Source organism: Anopheles merus, chromosome 2R (assembly GCF_017562075.2).
Source record: "Anopheles merus strain MAF chromosome 2R, AmerM5.1, whole genome shotgun sequence".
In the NCBI taxonomy this organism is placed as follows: domain Eukaryota; kingdom Metazoa; phylum Arthropoda; class Insecta; order Diptera; family Culicidae; genus Anopheles; species Anopheles merus.
The window spans coordinates 1,033,290-1,051,954 of record NC_054082.1 but is presented as its reverse complement, the minus strand read 5'-3'; the positions used below and the strand labels follow the sequence as shown (position 1 = coordinate 1,051,954).

Here is an 18,665-nt window from a genome sequence, read left to right as displayed (position 1 = left end):
GAGCCGGAGGTTTATTTGGCACTCACACAACGCTCAGCGCAAAAAAAAGGCGTCGCTTGAGAGACGCATAAGAAAGATGCGCCACAAACGCAGCCAGGGGGAAGCAGTGGAGAGAAGGGGGGAGAGGAGGACGTGTCATAAATAATATGCAAATATTATTAGACATTAAAATTATTTCCATCCCTTCCGTAGCCAACGCAATCGTCAGTGTTTACGGCCAAGCGATGGAAAAATTCTCGCCTTCAAACCTGCCCGTGGATAAAACAATGTGGAAAATTTTGGCTACAAATGGGGTAAAAAATTAGCCAAGGGGTTTAGGCGCACACACACACACACACATGGATGAGGCATCCTTGCTCGATTTTCGCTTTGATGAATATCGCACACCTTGCACCGCCATCCGTTCGGGGTACTTTCTTTAAATGTGTCCGAAGGGAAAACGAACACGATTTCGGCACAATGAGCTGCGTTGCAAGGAGTAAGGAACATCCTTCTACGCCCTGGTAGCCCTTGGTGTGGATAAAAGAACGCTGAAAAATTAATGCATCATACACCAAAACACTCCTCGGTCGTTTTTTTCTGTTGTCGGGAAACGAGCAGTGAGCGAAGCACTTTCCTCCAATCGATCGATTTAGTAGGTCACCGTGATGGGGTTCGCGAACAAACAAAGGCATTACAGCACGACGTGTGCAGTGAAATTGAAATTTATTTCCTCCGGCAACCGACGCGGCCTCGAACGCGGTGGTTCGAACACGTAAAAGGATTTTTTTGATTGATATCAAAGATCAAACTGTTCCACCATGCTTCCCCCCCCCCCTCACCATTAATCCCTTTGTTAAACCATCCCGATACATGTGGTGAGGTGATGGAAACCGAGGAGAAGAAAGCAAGCGAACGCGGGAGCATATTTTTATTTATTAACATCCTCCCGCGGATTCCACACCGTGCTTAGGATACAACCGTCGCCTTCCCTTCGGCTTCGGCGCGGTGGCAAGGGAATCATGATCCCGCAGCTCCCAGCGATCATCAAACATGCGAACCAGGGCGGGGGGGCTCCTATTTCTCCTATCCTTCTCCCATGCGCAGCCATGCTCGATTTGGCAGCTCAATATTTCACCGAACGCTTTTCCCGAAATGAGCATTTTCCCGCCTTTCCTTTCATTTCATCTTTCGGGAGGGGTGGGGCATCACCCCATCTTCTTTTGCTCGAGTAAGCTGAGATACTGCCAGAAGGGAGTAGCGAGGGAAAACAACATATCGCAAAGCCGTCAATTTTACCACACACGCAGCGGAAAAGGCGGAAGGAGAGAAAACTCGCTCGCAGGATGAATAACGAAAAATTTGCATACACATAACCTACGCGAATATGTGTGCCCACAACACCCAGCATCACCGGCAACGGCATCGTCATCAATTATTAATCGGAGTATCGTTCGGAGGCTTCCGTGGCGTGTGCGCGCGTGGTCTCGCCAATCATCCGTGTGTTCCGAGGCGCGTCCAAACACACACACACACTCGTATCGACGAATCGAAAACCTTCGTGGGAAAACAGTAAAAATAGTGCGCACCAACATTGGTTTGAATTTTTAATTCTCACCCTCTTTCTCGCTGGAACAACACCTTTTCTCCCCGGGGGTGGCAAACAGCTTCCGCCTCAAAAAACGGAAATGAATCGGATCAATACAGGGCCGGTGAACGGTGAAATGAAACCGAAAATAAAATACGACCCCCGGACGACGAAGCAGTTAAACGGCGCAACAGTGGCGTCGGTGGTGGCGCACCCGCGATAATAACAATAAATTTTGATCAATGGGCAAAATATCTGTCTCTCGCGAATTGTTGCCAGCCGGTGCGTGTTCGGGTGTGCTCCAGCAAACCGGGAAAAAGTTCAGTGTCATCGAGCTCCCGAGGTTCACGAGCGCCCCTCGGTTCGGTGCGCTCTATCAAGCTTTTATATCCGTTTTTATATTTATGATTAAATTTTATTATTTTTATTATCATTACACCCGCATCCTTCCCGGCTGATGCAAACCGCTCGCTTCTTCTTCTCTCTCTCCTTTTCCCTGTATATCCTTCACTCGCTCTCACTCTTACGATAATTGCAAAATTCTTTCTCCCCGACAGCCGTGAACTGTGCACACAAGCAGCAGCAGAACTGGGGATTTAATCAAAAAATTCTTATCCACCAGCTCAAACTCAGCAGCCCGGCCGTTTGCATTGAATTTTCAAATTATCAATCTAACTTTCACTCGGCAGATTCCAATGCAACTGATCCCCATTATTGCTCGCGGACTGTGCAAGGTTCAGGCAGCGTGCTTCTGTTCTTAAACAACCCGGGAGCCTGTGAGGGGAAGAATGATTTCATAACTTTTTTCTTCTGCCCAAATATAAACTTGTATGAAGCTTTTGTATTACTTTTTTCAAAAAACAACCGTAATTTACACCCACAATCAATAGATGAGCACTCTGATAAGCGAATTTCTTTCAGCTTTAATGAACGCTTGCCAAAAAAAAACAAGAACCAACAACCGTGCGACAAAAGTGTCTTAGTCATCGCGTTTTTGAAAGCAAAGTGTCCCAGGGGCGCGAGGTGTTGATTATTTTCCACAACATCTTCCTCGAGCCCTCTCCATCGCACTCTCTCTCCCTCTCCCTCCCGTTGCCACCCAAAAGGTATCAGTTTCGTGTTTGCCGTTTCTATTAAGTCTCACTTCATTCATTTTTTCGCTCTTCATCCATCAAAAAAACCGTACCGCCGCGTGACTGGGCATGGTGGCGGGGGACTGATTTCCGCACCGGTCATTAATTGATTATCTTTCGTGTCCACGGGCTGGTGAAGCATAATGATTTTAAAGCGCACCCAGATGACGTGAACCAACGACAAGCGGGAGAAGCGAAAAAACAACACACACACACAAAGCGTGAGGTGATGTAGAAAATTTGTTAGCAAGTAGCCGATCGTTAGTCGAGCAAACAACGCCCAACGCTACCGGGGCCGGCAATGATAGGAACACATTTTTCACTTTCTTAACCTATCACTCCCTCCTCCTACCCGCAGAGGGTGGAAAAGAATTGAATAGCATTAAAAAAATAGGGTCAACGCGTGTCTATTAATATCTTCTCCCCATCCGTCCAAACGGGGGCCATCCTTCGTACGGTAGTTGTTGTTTTTGCTGTTGGTTTTTCTTCCCTCTCCCACTATCAGGATGGGCATTTTTTCAGCCTCTCCCAAAGGGGACCGCGTGGACACATTGTATTCCAACGATACTTGCGCTCCGTCATCGGGCAGCTCCGCCTAGCGAGTGGCAAACAGTGCGTTTGACTACCGTTTACCGTCCCGGCGCAGGCCAGCGAGGGAAAAGTGATAGACAGGATAATTATTTTCACTGCGTTCAGGATACGGCCGCTGTTGTGGGGGGGGGGGGGGGGGTAGGGGTGGACGGGACAGGGTGCACGCCTTGATGGGCGCACGCGGACGTCGTTTTACGCCTGTGAATATTTAATGGTGCTGAGTTGTTATCAACACCGGTAATTAATTTATGATCACTCGCGCTCGTCATACGCTGCTCCCGGGGACGACTTCCGGTAGGTGCCACGGGGGGAGGGGGTGGTGGTGGTGCTCTTATCACTTCGATTTCGATAGGACCGTGGTCAATTGTGGTTGGAGGAGCATAGATATCTCTGAAGGGAGCAGTGCGTAAGTGCGTGGAAAATAGTTATAATTGTGAGGCATAGTTGACCTTTGACCTATCGACACGTGAAGAATCTGTTTGCCTTTCAGAACGCGTTTCATACGATTCAAATGAGCTCTGATGATGGTTACAGCTTTATTAGCGTTTCGCTTCAGAGCCCATATGTTGCGCTCTATCATTATCGTCATCATCATCAGGGCAATGACTAAGGCATATTCTAACTTTGCATGCCATCAATAAGTTGGCACGATGATACTCAATAAATGGAACCATATTCAAGTCGAATTAAAATTTGACCGTTATGAGGGCATGCTGTTATTTAAAGTTTTTTGTTGTTGTGTAAAATCACTTCTTTCCATTTTATTCCATCGCATCAGTCCAGTCCCTTATTCAAAAAAAGAAAGACCAAAATCGTTCTAATCGTCCCCACGCTTTCCGATGGACCGTTTCGTTCCATTTCATTTCCCCAGTAATGCACGAAAGCACGCCGGGTTGGCTTCCCCTCTCTTAGCTTCATGTCCAACGTACTTAACACACTGCCCGGGCGAAGTGTGCGGCCTTCAGTGAGTGAGTGTGAGTGTGTGCACGGGACTAATTTTGTATAAACATGCGGTCGCACACATTAGCCACCATTTGACTTTGTTCGCGACTGTTTTTCGGTGCGAAGAGGGGACAAGGGGAGCGTTAGATTAAGCGAACGAAAAGAAAGAAGGAAAAAACAACACATACACACTCGGGACGGTCGCCCCTAGTGTGGCTTCCGGAACTTTCAACCGGTCGGACGGTCGGCCGTCGATTTGGTCGCGTTTTCGGAAATGGAGCATAACGTTCGATAGGCGAAAAAGGGTGACGAACTCGGCGCACGAGCAACACTCGCGCGGCCACGTGTTCGCGGGCTGGTGAACCACAGACTAAGCCTCTGCCAGCCTCCACCACCCCACAAAAAGCGGAATTAGCGTACGTGTTTGTTGTTTGCGTTAAACATTGATTCGATTCGAGTCCCGCAGCTCCACGGTGTCATCCTGTTTTTGTAAACATTACCGCCAGTTAGTTCCAAAACGCATGACCTTTACTGCGCGTAATTGGTGAAAACATTGCGTACACAACGGGGCACTCCACCCACCGGTCAGGCGACATCTGTCAAATAAGCGACGCGAATTGATGTTGAAGCCTACTTTGGGTCGAAATTCGATCAACTTCTCATCGCAAAAGTGTCCCGACGAGTCTTCGAATGCGCAATGCGAGGACGGTTTTGGAACGACAAACATTAAATGCCTGCCTCCATATTGGGCTTCAGTTTACGTTCCCCGACCGAGCGCTGAAATAGGCCTCCCTCCCATGTCAAAGATGATTTTGAAATCGGATATAAATCATCGAATACCGGAAACAATAATACCACCGTCCACCACGCGACCATTATTCCGCAGAAAGAGCGTGTTCGGGCGTGTTCCGTTCGTTCGTTCATCACGGAACGCACAAGCAGTGAGATTAAACGAATGTCCTTCGTCTCCGGCCAGCCTCCTCCCGGTCCCGGTCCGCAAAGCAGGGGCAGGCGAGACGTCAGGTTCGTTCGAATTGAATTACTTCTTTTCTTCGTTTGTTAATAAACGAATTTATTTGTTATTCAAAACCTTCGCCCGTGTCGCAGCACCACCGCGTACCACGTTGCTCAATGAATCGTGAAAGACGGTCCAAGCGCCCGGATGAATGGGGTTCCACACGGCCGGGAGGCGGGCGGTTGACAGGTAAATGCAAATTACGCTCGAAACTGAACGACACCTTGACGATGTCGCACGGGCGAGCCCTTTCCCCCATCGGCCGGAGGGGACAAAATTGAGCTTTAAACCTACGCAGAAACCCATTTCCCATTGCGCTTTGCGTATTGAATTTGGCGTACGAAGCGAGCCAGCGCGGGCCACCGCCAGCTGCCCTCATCTCGGGACAGGCAGCACAAATTAAGCAAACACAGCTAACAATAAAAATGTAGAGACGATGTGCAGAAGTGAAAACACACACACACAAACGTACACAAAACAACCCAAAGGAAATGTGTGGAATGTGCAGAGTTGAGCTTCATTTCGGAAGGAACACGATCGAACCGTGGAACGATCGAAACCAAACGACGATAGGGCAACCCCCATATGCCCTCCTGCACATAAGTCTCACTAAATCACTTACTGCTTTGGTGTGTGTGTGTGTGTGTGTGTGTGTGTGTGTGTGTGTGTGTGTGTGTGTGTGTGTGTGTGTGTGTGTGTGTGTGTGTGTGTTTGTGTGGGAGCACAATAATAAAATATACCGAGATAAATGATTTCCATTCATGATGGTGCATGATGTTTTCCCCGTTCTGCGCGCGATTGTCGCTTTAAAGTTGAAGAAGTACACACACAAAAAAACAACTGCTGCCCCGAGAAGCATGCGATGATCGGTCTGCGGTTAGTGTTGCTTCTTCTTCTTGTTGTTTTGTTTTGTTTGAGCCACACTCGGTCGATATCCGCTCGAGGAGCGCCCGCATCGTCGCATCGTCGGCCACTAACGACCACGTTTCGTGATGCGGACGTTGGTCATTACACGACGGTTCTGAGGGCCACCGCCGAGCGAAGTGGGAGTGGGGAAGTTTCGCTCTTCCCAAAGTGCCCCGGGCCATCGATTGAAGGGCGGTACACGGAAGCAGTGGGCCCGATTCTATGATCGTTCTAAATTATCGGACCCGAGAGCGAGAGCCGTCCACGGCGAACAAAGAAAAAGCGACACGACACACGGAACGGAACGGAACGATACGAAAACGAACCGAAAGCGTATTATTTTCAGGAAGGAAATCGTACCGGACTATGATTGATAACGTATCGAAATATTGCGTGTCGAGATTACTTCCCTCGGCGCGGCTCTCGGGGTCTCTCGGTGGAACCGCACAGAAACATTAAGCACTTACCACTCCGCGACACGCTAACCAGGGCCCGCCACCAACGTCGCCGACGCAACGTCGCCTGCTTTGTGCTTACGACCGGAACACGAGTACGGGGCGCGTTACGAGTGATAAAAGCCTTTCGCTCCTTCTCCCCCCGAAGGGGGTGGAAAGAAATGGCACCGCTCCACCACGAACCACGCTCGGTAAAATTAACCCTCATCATTCGGCTTTCAAGTGTCAATCTTTCATGCAGGATCTTGAGCGAAATCGAATCGAGCATAGGGGAGGCACCGAAAATGAGGTCATACCCGAGCAACCGAGGGGATGATGATTTTCCGGCCTTCGGCCTTCAAATGTTCGAGGTTGGATTAATCATACTGTACGCTGGCCACTTCCGCACGCGTGGAGGGTATTGTGCAGTGACGACAGCAAAAAAAAAACAGGAAAAAAGGTGGAAAATATTGGTACATCGGTGAGAAAGACGCCGCTCGAGTCAGCTCCTGCCAGGCAAATCTCACGCATCAGCAGCGCACACGTGAGCCAAAATGCCGCGCAAAAGGTGGCAGTTGTTTGCGATTTATTATTTAAATTTAAATTAGTGCCACCGTGCGCACCGGAGTACTCCCTCCTGCACACACACACAGAGAGAAACGTTCGGGAACTGATTAAGAAGCGCCGAGGGCAAATGCCGCCACCGCCGTGCCATACAATTGGGTTATTTAATGCGCTCACAAACAAAAACAAACGCCACGCAGTGCAGTGAGGCCGGCGCACCCGTTTTGCATGCCCCACAGACAGAGAGAGAGGGAGGGAGGGAGGGAGGGAAGGTGTGTGTGTGCAACTCCGGTTTTGTTTTAATTACGATCAAATCGAAACAATGCAACTTGTCAACTCAGTTGATGAAAATGACATCCCGACTCGACCGTGTGCTTCATGCTCGTGGGAGGAATTGCTCGTAGCAGCTGCTAAAATTATGCTGCAAACCCCCACTACCCCCCTCTCCCCGGGTAATGGCAATTCGAGCGGAGGAAATTAAAACATGCATAAAATCTGCACCGAAATACACACACACACACGTTTGCCAGCGAATGCCATGCAGCCGTGGTGCCGTGTTCTTCCACCGCACAAAGGGGAAGGGAAGAAATGATAGAAATGATAAATGTTTGATTGGAACACAAGTTTTGATTACGCTTGATGGGTTCTGCCGTTGTTGCCGCTGCCGGTGCTGCTGCTACTTCGCTACGAGCATAAATGTGCAGCAGAACAGGAACGATATGCCGGCCAGTGAGCTCACCACGAGGAGCAGTTTCAAAAAGTCCATAAAAGCAATTGCTGGAAGGTCGCCGCCGCCGCCGGTATCCACCGCCCGTTCCAGCTGTCGACGCGCAACGTCCTTCGCATCTTCGGTGCGAATCGTTTCATCAATCCAGTTCCGGTGCAGGCTTAAAGCGGGATTGACTTCCAACTCACTCTCGAACGGTCCACCGAATGGACGGCTTAGCAGCAGCTGTGTGGCGTGAACAATGTATGCAACAATTGGCAAGAGAGGACACTATACTGTCGAGGTATGCTCCTTACCAGCAAGACCGTGTCGTTTGGGGAGGGATGGTAAATCAATCTATCGACCTTTAGCTGCACATACACGAGCCCCAGATTCGTCAGCGTTACCTTCAGTTCTTGGGTACAGTTGTGTCGCAGCCATTCACTTGGCCAACAGCTCTTTTCCACCGCGATCCAGCGTCGCTCCCACAGCCATCCATCACAAGCCGCCGCGAGTGAGCTGTTACTGTTGTTGTTGTTCTCCTCAATTGGACAGTTTGGCCCCTCCAGCAGCACTTGACAGCCATGATTATCGCCGTACACCGAAGCGGTTTGTAAAGTTTTTAAAAACAACAACACGCACACCAACTTTTTCATGTTCTGTATCGAAAGACCTTTTCCCCAACTAACGAAAACGCTCTTCAAAGGCTACTTTGATGGTTTGATTACTGGTGGAATCGGCTTGTGCTTCACCGGGCCCCGCCGAATTTGCATTTGGTTCACCCCCTTACCCCCCTCCCCCTCAAAACATGAATAATGAGCAGCATGCGTCGCAAATCATCGTCCGAAACCCACCATCCCTCGGTCGTTGTTCACTTTCGAACGTTTCGCTATTGAAATTAGAGTTCAACTCTTCTCCCAACCACCCCATGATTCCTTCCAAAATGTGCAATGAAAGGAACCCCCTCGGTGCCTCTCTCCCACTGTGCGGAACACAATCGTTCCTGTTGTGTGTGTCACCGCGTGTGTGTTGTACAAATTAATCGAGTGCGCGTGTGGGTTGCGCGTGCCAACTTCTTTTCGATGCATTTTTGCTCCCCCTCCACCACCGACCTGCCCGACCTTTCTGATCGATCGCTGGTGGACGTCCTCCTGCTCCCCTGTGAGGTTGCATACAATCGGGCGATAAATCACTCTACAATGTAGGTCCAATGCGGGGACACACATGGAACGAGCTGCGAAAAGATCTTCCATAAGGATGCATTGCATGATGCATTCACGCTGCTGATCGGGTTGAACGGGAAGTGCGAAACAAACAAAAAAGACTTCCCCCCCTCCCCCCCTGCCGTTTGTGAGTTTGCCAAATATAAATAAAAACAGCATCGAACGGAGGATGCTGGCGAACGATGCAGCCGGAAAACGGGAAGTCGTCCGGAAATCAATTGTTGCGTACCGTTGCCGTGGCCGCCGGGGGAGGGTAGCTGGCATGCGCATGAAGTATGGAAATTGATCCCAATTGATCCCAAAAAACCCCTGGCTGTCTTCGAACAAAAGTGTGCAACTCCCACGTCCGCGACTCGTTTCCTGCTTGACGCTTCTTTTGCTTTTTTTTTCTACGGCTCAAGTTCTTACTTGAAGATCCGTTTTGCCGTGCTGCGCTTTAATCGTGCTGACAAAAATCTGATTCTAATTGCGTGCAGCGTTCTGACAGGGCAAGGGCACACAGCCACAGACACACTGGCGTAAGGCACACTTCCGCAACGCTGTGCCGCCGCCGCAGCCACAACCGCCGTCGACGATGACGATGACGGTGATGATGGGTTGCGATGATGCCGGTGGATGCTGCCGGGGCTAAGAACCCAGACAACAATATCTCGTTTTTCAGCGACGTTCAGAGCGCGCCAGACGCACACACACACACACACACACACACACACACACACACACACACACAATCCTTTCCTCGCTCGCTATCTCTAAGCCCATGCTCGGCCTCTCTCGCTCTCTCTCTCTTACTTGGCTGGATGTCGCTCATCAGGCTGATTTTTGTCGCCCCAACCCATCCATCCTCTCCCCACCGATTGCAGCCCTTTTTGGCAGCATCCAGCGAACTGGCTGGTACGACTGGTGCTGTGTTATGCTGTTTAATGCTTCTGCTTCTGTTGCTTTCACCCGTTTGACCTGCGAAGCGCTTCCTCCGGCGTGTAACCCTCGTCCCCCATGCCCCATCATATGCTCATCGCGTGCGGTTTTTATGCATAATTATAATTTATACATCACTGACACCGTGCTCCTCGGCTGCTCCACCATGCGCCATGCTTTAATGCTGCGGCCTTCTCTGCCCAGTAAATGACATGACAGCTTCAGAGGTTCGGAGGTGGAGAGGCAGGAACGCTAGATAGAAGTTGAAGTTCAAGAGTAACCTCAAAAAAGCAACAAACGAGGACGTTGGATTGTGGCAGGCAGGCAAAGAACTCCGCGTCCATCCTGCTCTGCCAGGTTTCTCTTGTCCCCTTGTTCTCCTTTCGATATCATTTTTGCGATATCAAACGTCGCTACTAATTCTGACGGACGATGTTTATGTCTCGCAGTCAGCGTCATCAGGTTGCGAAAAGATTTCCTCCCCCCCCCCCGCGTTTTCAGCCCACTGTTCGGGCTTCCGTGGCGGAGATTCGAAGACGATGATGGTTTGATTTGATGCACGCTTCCCAACCCACATCGAGCATGTGTGTCGGTTGATGGTTTTTTCTCCTGTTCTTTGTCGTGCTCCAAAAATCTAACTACAGTTAGTGGTGCAGCCAGGCCAAGAACAGGCCGTACCGTCTTCGGTCTCGTAAAAATGTTTACAGCCCAGGCTTTGCTTGCCTTTTTCCAGACAATTTGACGACTGATTTGAAGCTACTGGGGGAAGCATAATCTCTGCACCGGAGTGTTCTGATTAGCGTATGTCACGGAACCGAGAGAAGAAGGACTGTTGTGTAAGTGCCAGGCATACCTAGTGAGCTGACTGGAAGAATAGAGCATCCAATGCGAGACGGGTATTTACCTGAAAGTAAAGAAAAGAAAGAAGATTTGTTAAGCACTTGTAGAGCACTTCTGAAAATTAACAGCTAAATATTCGATTCAAAAGATGCTCCAAAAACACGCCTTGGAACAATACTCCTCGAAAATGTTACAAAATATTGATTCCATGTCTACATTCGTACTCATCTCCATTCCGCCTTCGGGGAGTGAACAAAAAAAAAACCCCCCGCAAAACAACGTCATACAAACAGCGAATAGCCATGTCGATGGAAAAGTCCTGCCACAAACAGCTCTAGCAAACGTGCCAACCATCTATCGGATTCCTCGCAAATGATGGTTCGTCGGTATGTCACTTGGCAGCGGCGGCGATGAGACACGGCGCGGGCAGAACGTTTGATAAAAAGCACTCACACACTGCTTTTGAACTCGTCTCACACCCTCTACTCCCGCACCCTAAAAGCCCACCCCCCTTCTCCCCCTCTCAAGGAACATTGGAAATGGAAAATGTTTATAAACTTCCACCGGAACGGAACGATTCCGTGCCTGATCCTAGACACAAGCTCGTGCGCGAAACGAACGAGTGAGATGGAGAGTGGACTGCCCGAGAGGGAAGGAATGAAGGAAAAAAAAACAGAGTCCTTGCATTTCTCTACTACACACCCAGGGAGGAAGAAGTCGAAGGATAGGAAAAGCTGCCTCCTGCATATAGATAGACGGTATTTTCCGAATTGTATTTCTTCAATTGTTGGAGAGTGATTGAGCGACTGTATGCTGCTCCACTATGTGCGTGTCTGTGTGTATGAGACAGTGTGGAAGAGAGCGAGAGAGAGCGAGAGAGTTGAAGCTTGCTTGTGAGAAGCTTGCAACATCCCACCCACTCACCACCCAGCACACACCACAGCTGCGGAAGCTGCGAAAAGAATGAGAAGAGCTTTTTTATATTTTTCCACCGCGCCACCGTGGTCTGTGCCCGAGCTTCGCCAAGCACAATTCGATTCGGAAAAATCGAATCAAAGCGCATCATCCTCTCTCAGTTGGGTTCGGTTTTTCGGTCGCCGTGGCGCTGTGTGTGCCTTGTCGTCCCGGGCTTTTGCAAGAGAGCGGGTCTTTCGGTTCGCTTCGTTCGCATCGTCCCTTCGCTCACAATCACACCAATTCGCTTCTTCGTTTCGATAAGAGCGATGTATTTTCGAACCACCGTTCAGGTCGGTCGGTGGGTCGTTGGGCGGGTGTGCGGCGGTCCTTGTACATGAGCGATGCTATCGAGCGGTGTTCGGTGAAGAATAAAAGCTTGTATGTATGCAGCGCCATCGTCGTCGTCGTCGTCGTCGTTGGGGTCGTTTGCAGCGTTGCAAGGGGACGTTGCTGGGGAGTGCGCTATTGGGGACGCCGTTTCGAAGGGGGCCGATAGCCTCGAAATTGATAACGGGCGCGCGCGAGCAAGCGAGAGCGCAAACGAGCGCACCGGAACAGAGATGGAATGCAGTTCTCGAGTGCGCAAAGATGCCGATTCGGTTTCGGTGTGTAAATAACACCGTTCGGATCGAGCACCAATCGATGCACAGCGGAGGATGGGAAGATGGGAATAGAGCACACACACACAAAAAAAAAGCGGCGAAAAAGCCACTGCTTCCTTTTATTCCTCCCATTCGAGTGCGATTACGTGCTGCTAGATGGTATTGCGTACATTCCATTTGCTCAATAAACCTTAAAGCACACACACATATACTTCCCACCCCACATGGGCTGCTTTTTAGGTACATAATCTTATCTTGGCTTGGAGTGGCTGGGTGTGGGCTGGGCAGGAATGAAATAGAGTCTACGATGCAATAAAGTCGCAAAACAAAAATGGCGAACGTTCGAATCCATTAGTGTGGCTTGATGGTTAATCGAAAATTTCAATCACAGACCCGCGTGAAAACGCAACAAAACCTGACCAAATTAATAGTTTATGCGGTCCGAAACGGTTGTCCTAACTGGTTGATGGAGAAGCTTTATCGAAGCCCCGAAGGCGTAAAGCTTTTCCACCCGCCCCGAGTGGGGAATTATTCAAAACAGACGACAGACGACGCGTGAATGAATGGACCGGTAAGGCGCGCGCACCTCGGTCGAAGCAAAGGCACAACAACGGCCCAAAACGACCACTCAAAGAAATGGATTCCAATTAACCAATTTTCACCTCGTCGTCGTCAACAAATCGACACGCTACGCGCCAAAGTGCCCCGTGCGCGTATCGCAGGCCGGATAAAGCGCCCGCCCAACCGAAAGTGCCCAAGTTAAAGGCAAAGAAAGCAACAGTATTACTACAACCGCCCCACACACACACACACACACACAGAGAGCGGAGTAGATGAAAAGGGGGGAAAAAACTGCAGCTTCAACACCGAAAGCTTAAAGCCCATATTGTTGTGAGGACGCCCCAAAGACGAAGCTGCTGCTACTAGACGAGCCCTTCCAGTGTGTGCGGGAGTGTGCGAGAGAGGTCATAAAATTGAACAACCGCATAAAATTAACTCACGCTCAATCCCTCGCCCACCAACGGCGGATGGTGGAGGGTGGCGGTGAGCTTTGCGCCCGTGAGCCACACAAACCGGACCGTTTAATTAGTGTTGGGACCACTAATTTTTCGCTCTTTCACTTCGCCAACAGCGGTTACGCGGGGGTGCCTGGGTGGCAAAATATGGAAAACAAACGTTTCGTTGCGGGAAGCTCGCTCGGGTCAGGAGCAGGAGCAGGAGAGTATGCATAGGTCAGCAACAGCCGGGAAGCAGGAGCAGCAGTAGAAGAAGTCAGCAGTTGCTAACAAATTACTAACGTCCCCTAGAGACGCGTGGTCGGTTGGAGTCCGGTCGAGTCCGGCTCGTTTCGACTCCTGCACGGGAGGAAGAGAAGAAAAAGTTCTTCTTGGGACCACCGCCCTCCCTCTACTCCCTCATCCTCCATACACATCACTCTCAAGGGCTTCCGCTTCGTTTCGGTGGAAGCAGTGAGGCAGCGAAATAGCAGAAACATAAATTAAATTCCTTTCATATTGCATGTTAAAGTTCAGCTCGCGTGCTTTCCCTTGCCTGCCGTGTTTGCATGCGCTCAGCCCATGGAGTGTTCACCCCCTCGAGAGCTTTTGAGGTTAGGAACAATGGATGCACGAACTGAATGTGTGTGTTTGTATGTTCCGAAACCGGAAGCTGACGACAAGTTCGATAGCACTGCGGGAAGAAACCGTCGTCCTGTTCGAGCGCGCGCTATGCACCATCCCGGAAAAGCACATAAAAATCGACCCTCCAATGTGTGTGTGTGTGTGTTAGGAGGAATAACACAAAAAAAACATGTTCTGCTCGAAGAAGAAAACAATCCTGGAGAGCAAGCATGAAAAAAAAACACACACACAGCCACGTAAGGGAATGGAGAGAAGCAAAAAAAACTGCCCCGACGATGGTCCAATATCGAAGTTAGAGGCGTTACCAATAAACGATACTGCTCCGCCTTTGGTCGACGACTAAAACCACCGATGGCGATGTGTTTGCGAGAGCAGGACGCGAAAAGCGCACCCTCATCCCCCATCGCCCATCCCCCATGGAGCGCCAAGCGACCCGAGCGAGCGAGAAGCGGACACACCGAAACTCACAAAACCGAACAGTATCGATTTATTATGTACATATGCATGTATACGCTTATTTGTGTGTGCGGTTGGTTTGGTTGGGGTGTTGGGGAGGGATGGGGCAGTGGAATCCGCATTCGGATTCGTCGATGTGTTGGCGAAACCCTGCCTGGAACCCGCCGCGTCGTCACACGATGATAAATAAAATCGTTCAGCAGAAGCGGATGGAAGGGATGAAAAAAATCGTTCAAAGAGCAACGATACGAACGGGCGGGGGTAGGATGGGGTGAGCCGGTGACATCGACACCCAACGTCATCGAGATGGTGTGTGGCGCGCACACTGGAGGGAGGCGGCGAGCGCGCAACGAATGCAATGCCGGGCGACTCCATCGCTCTCTCGCACGATCGTATTTTATTCTCTTCTTTTCGATACTCGATTTATGTATTTCGCCACCGTTCGTTTCCAGGGAGAGAGAGAGAGCGCGAGGAAGCGCAACGAGTGAGCGAGTGAGCGAGAGATGATACGAAAGAGAAAGAGAGCGCGCATGTATGTACATAAAAAAGCGCCACCTGAACGTATTGGCAGCAGCGTGGAGCAACAAATAAAACGGAAGCACGATTGCGGAAACGGGAGAAGCTCAAACAGAAAAAATGGAACCGAAGTCGCGCAGTTGCACCGAGATCGAAACCTTTCCAATAGTCCCACCGCTCACACTTTCTTCTATCGCGCAAGCTTTCTCCCTCTGATGATGAAAGTGTGCAGCTTTTTTTACCCGATTCCGATGCTGCAGCTGCTTCTTTCTTTCCTTCTGTTCTGGCGCCAATCGACGTGATTCGATTCCGATACATATCGATGGGCTCTCGCGACATCAATGCTGCCCGTCCTGCCGACCTGACCACTGCCTGCCAAGGAGCGGAGAAAGAGAGAGAGAGCGAGAGATAGGGAGCGAGAGAGAGAGAGAGAGCAAGTGCTTTCACTCTCTCGCGATGGAAAAACGCATGTTTTCCCATTATCTTGCCGCCCGTGTCCCGTGGTTCGGGGCCCTGGAACGGTTTCGTTTGGGCGGTCGTCGGCTGGATCTCGGATGGTTGCATATGAGCGAAATGCCATTCTCCTTCTTCCTTACCCACCGGGCGGGGGGGGGGGGGTGTCCTCGATTCACACACCAACACACACACACACACACGCCCCAGCTTCGATAGCATGCACACGAGAAGGATGTGCGCACGCGACGTGCGCAACGATAAAGAAAGTATCGAAGAATCGAACTACTATCGGGATGGGATTTTTTGCTGCTGTCCCATGCCTTCCCTCTCCCCTCACCGTGGTGCCTTATTTATTTCCTTCTCGTCCGTATTTCGTTTTCGTCGCCCGGATCGACGCCCGAGCTTTGGCAGCTTTTGCACTCATACACCGACACCCCGAAGCCGAGGTGCTCTCCGGCGTGGTAAAAACGGCCCGAGAACCCGAATATCTCGGCCCGTGTTCGTTGAAGTGCATGTTTTTCCGATACTTTTTTCGCCTCTGTGTGTTGGCCTCTTTTCTTCTCCTTTCCCGAATGCTGCCTGAGTGAAAGCGTGTGTGTGTTTGTGAGTGTGAATTTAGTGCAGGAAAAGGGGGAGCTTCTTCCTATTGCACTTTACCCAAAGCACAACCACACTCATACATAGACAGAAGCAGCAGCAGCAGCATCATGCTTGTTCGGCGAGTCGATCCCTCGACCAAGTCCGCCCGAACCCGTGTGGGGGAGCTTTTATGTTTCCTTCGATCAACGCGTTTTTTGTGTGAGTGTTTCTGTTCTCGTGCACGCCTTTCACTTCCGGAAAACTGGTTCAGCATTCTTGCGGGAGAGAGGAGATGCAAGTGGCGCAGATCGAATGAAATACTGTTGCAAAAGGCTGGAGATAAAGGCGAGCGGGCAAACGTTACGAACGGGCAAAAAGAACGCCATGGTGGAACGTAACGTTCGCGCGCATCGTTTCTTGCACTTCAATAAAATGGCTTTCCTGCCTTAACTGCGAAAAACTTTGATCATTTTTGCCGCGGCCTTTTCCAGCAAAAAGCGGAAGTGGAGCAATAGCGGCGGAGAAACTCTTTAAATGCAAAACACCTTCAGCTCTTTCCAAGCGGAACTTTACTTTTCCGGACGCTTTTCCGGAGTGCACTCGTGGGACCGTGGGCTGTAAAACACGGGAGAGGGCACGGGTAGGGCAGAAAGGGTGTGCCATTTTAATATCTTTTTGATGCCTGCACCTAACGATCGGGAAGCATCCGTCCGCTCCCTTTCGTCCGTTTCGCCCACAGCGATGATCCTTGCTGTGCAAGAAAGCAAGACCAAGAAGCGGGGAAAAAAACTTTTTTCAAACACAGCAGCGACCTCAAAACGGGCGGCGCGGAGCCGGCCGAGGCGTTCGTCTCTGCAAAAGCGCATCCTTTTAGCGCGATTTTCCGCCCTGTTTTCCGCTTCGACGCCACCAACAACGGCAACACAGCGCTACGGTGTGCTTCGGCCAAACGAGCCAACCGAGCGACCCGCGACGTTCGCTTCGGCGTTCGGTTCGTTCGGAAAAGCGCATATAAGGAAAATATTGGAAGCCAGCTCGGTCGTGTGTGTGTGTGTGTATGTGTGTGTGTGACTTTGGCTGCGATCACTTCGAACCATCGTTATCATTTCGCTTTTCACATCCATGTGTGTGTGTGTGTGTGTGTGTGTTTATGGGCAGGAATTATGTGCTCTATATGTGAAAGCTCGGCAGCATGTGCATGTGTCCGTGCAGCTGATGGTGGAGTGTTTGTAGCAACCAGAAAGAAAGAATCAGAAGGAATAAAAAAGCAACCTCAACGCTGGCAGAAAAAGAAATGAAACTTTTTCGCTCACACATTCTCACTACAGCGTGTGTGTATGTGCCGCGAGTATATGTAGAAGAACGCGAAGTCATCTTGCGCCTTTGTGTGTTTTTTTACTGCCAAGGTTTCCATTATCAGACCATGCCGCCTGGGAAAAGCATGCAAGAGCGAGAGATAGAGATAGAGAGTGTGTGGAAAATGGAGCCTGTAAAAGCGAGACAAAAAGGAAACACTTTCCACGCAGCGAGGATGGCAAGATCGAAATCATACACTTTTATATTGATTTAGCTTCGTTCGAAGGGAAAAGATGAGCTTCGCAAGCTGCTCCAAGTGCTTTTCCATTTCTCTCTTTCTGTCTCGCGCTGTCAGGACACATACACACGCACACACACACACACCCGGAAGGAATTCTTTTATATTTTCGAACGCTCTATGTTCCACTGTGCGCTTCCCTGGGTATCATTTCATCCTTGAATGCGTCGTTGCTTTTCATTATTTTTTTGTTCGAGCGAAAAGGCGCTTTTATTTACTTCTCGTCGTTCGTCAAATAATCGAAACCTATCTCGGGCCACACATACTCCCCACACGCGGACGCTAACGCTATTGGTGAAGATGGAATTGGACTGGTATCTCTCTGTGTGTGTGTGTGCGACATTCCTCGGTATGTACTGATTGGAAGAACATGCTTCGTTCAAAGGAAATTGATACGGTTTGAGGAATAAGGCTGAAAAAAAGCTCGTAAAACGCCAAATTTCCTCCATTTTTATTTGTGGAAAGCACTTTCAATACTGTTGAGTTCAGCGCTTCAATGTTCACAATATCGAGTGCCGACACCAACACACCCAACAAGACAACGATGACAGCCCAGGAGAGCCAGGACACGATACACGATGAAATAAAATTTATACGTCTGGTTTCCACCGATACGTCGCACTGATAAGACGACACTGGCTCCACCCTCATTGATTTCTTTTTATTTCATTCCCTTCCGTTCTAATCTTCTCCCGCCTTCCACCCTCGCTGCGCACTCAAGCTCCATCGCGTAACAGTGGGGCTTTATTCACTCCCCCTTCTCCCCCTCCCTCCTCCTGCCGTCACCTCCATCAATAGATTTCCATTTTTTCCTTTTCCTTATGTACACCTTCAGCTGGGGCTGGGTGTGTGTGTGTGTGTTTTTTTTTAGCCGCCTCTCCTGTCGCCTTTTTTATTTTCCAATCCATTCTCGGGCTGCACCGTGCGCGTGAGTGGGAACGACAGAGAGAGAGAGAGAGAGAGAGAGCCAGCGCAACCGAGACCGTACGTGAGCAAATTCTGGAGCAAATGGAAGGCTCCATGCTT

At 50.0% G+C, this 18,665-nt stretch overlaps 2 protein-coding genes across 7 annotated transcripts in view; both read right to left on the bottom strand.

The window, feature by feature from the left end:
• The window catches only part of LOC121590370 (homeobox protein cut), a 177,465-nt gene that overhangs the window by 121,272 nt on the left and 37,528 nt on the right, over positions 1–18,665 (bottom strand). The window lies entirely within an intron of this gene.
• LOC121590371 lies at positions 7,421–8,583 on the bottom strand. The gene is made up of 2 exons (XM_041909991.1): positions 8,176–8,583; positions 7,421–8,104 (listed from the first exon to the last, which is right to left on the bottom strand). Exons 1-2 carry the CDS (start codon positions 8,512–8,514, stop codon positions 7,829–7,831), a joined length of 615 nt encoding a protein of 204 aa, XP_041765925.1. The 5' UTR covers positions 8,515–8,583; the 3' UTR covers positions 7,421–7,828.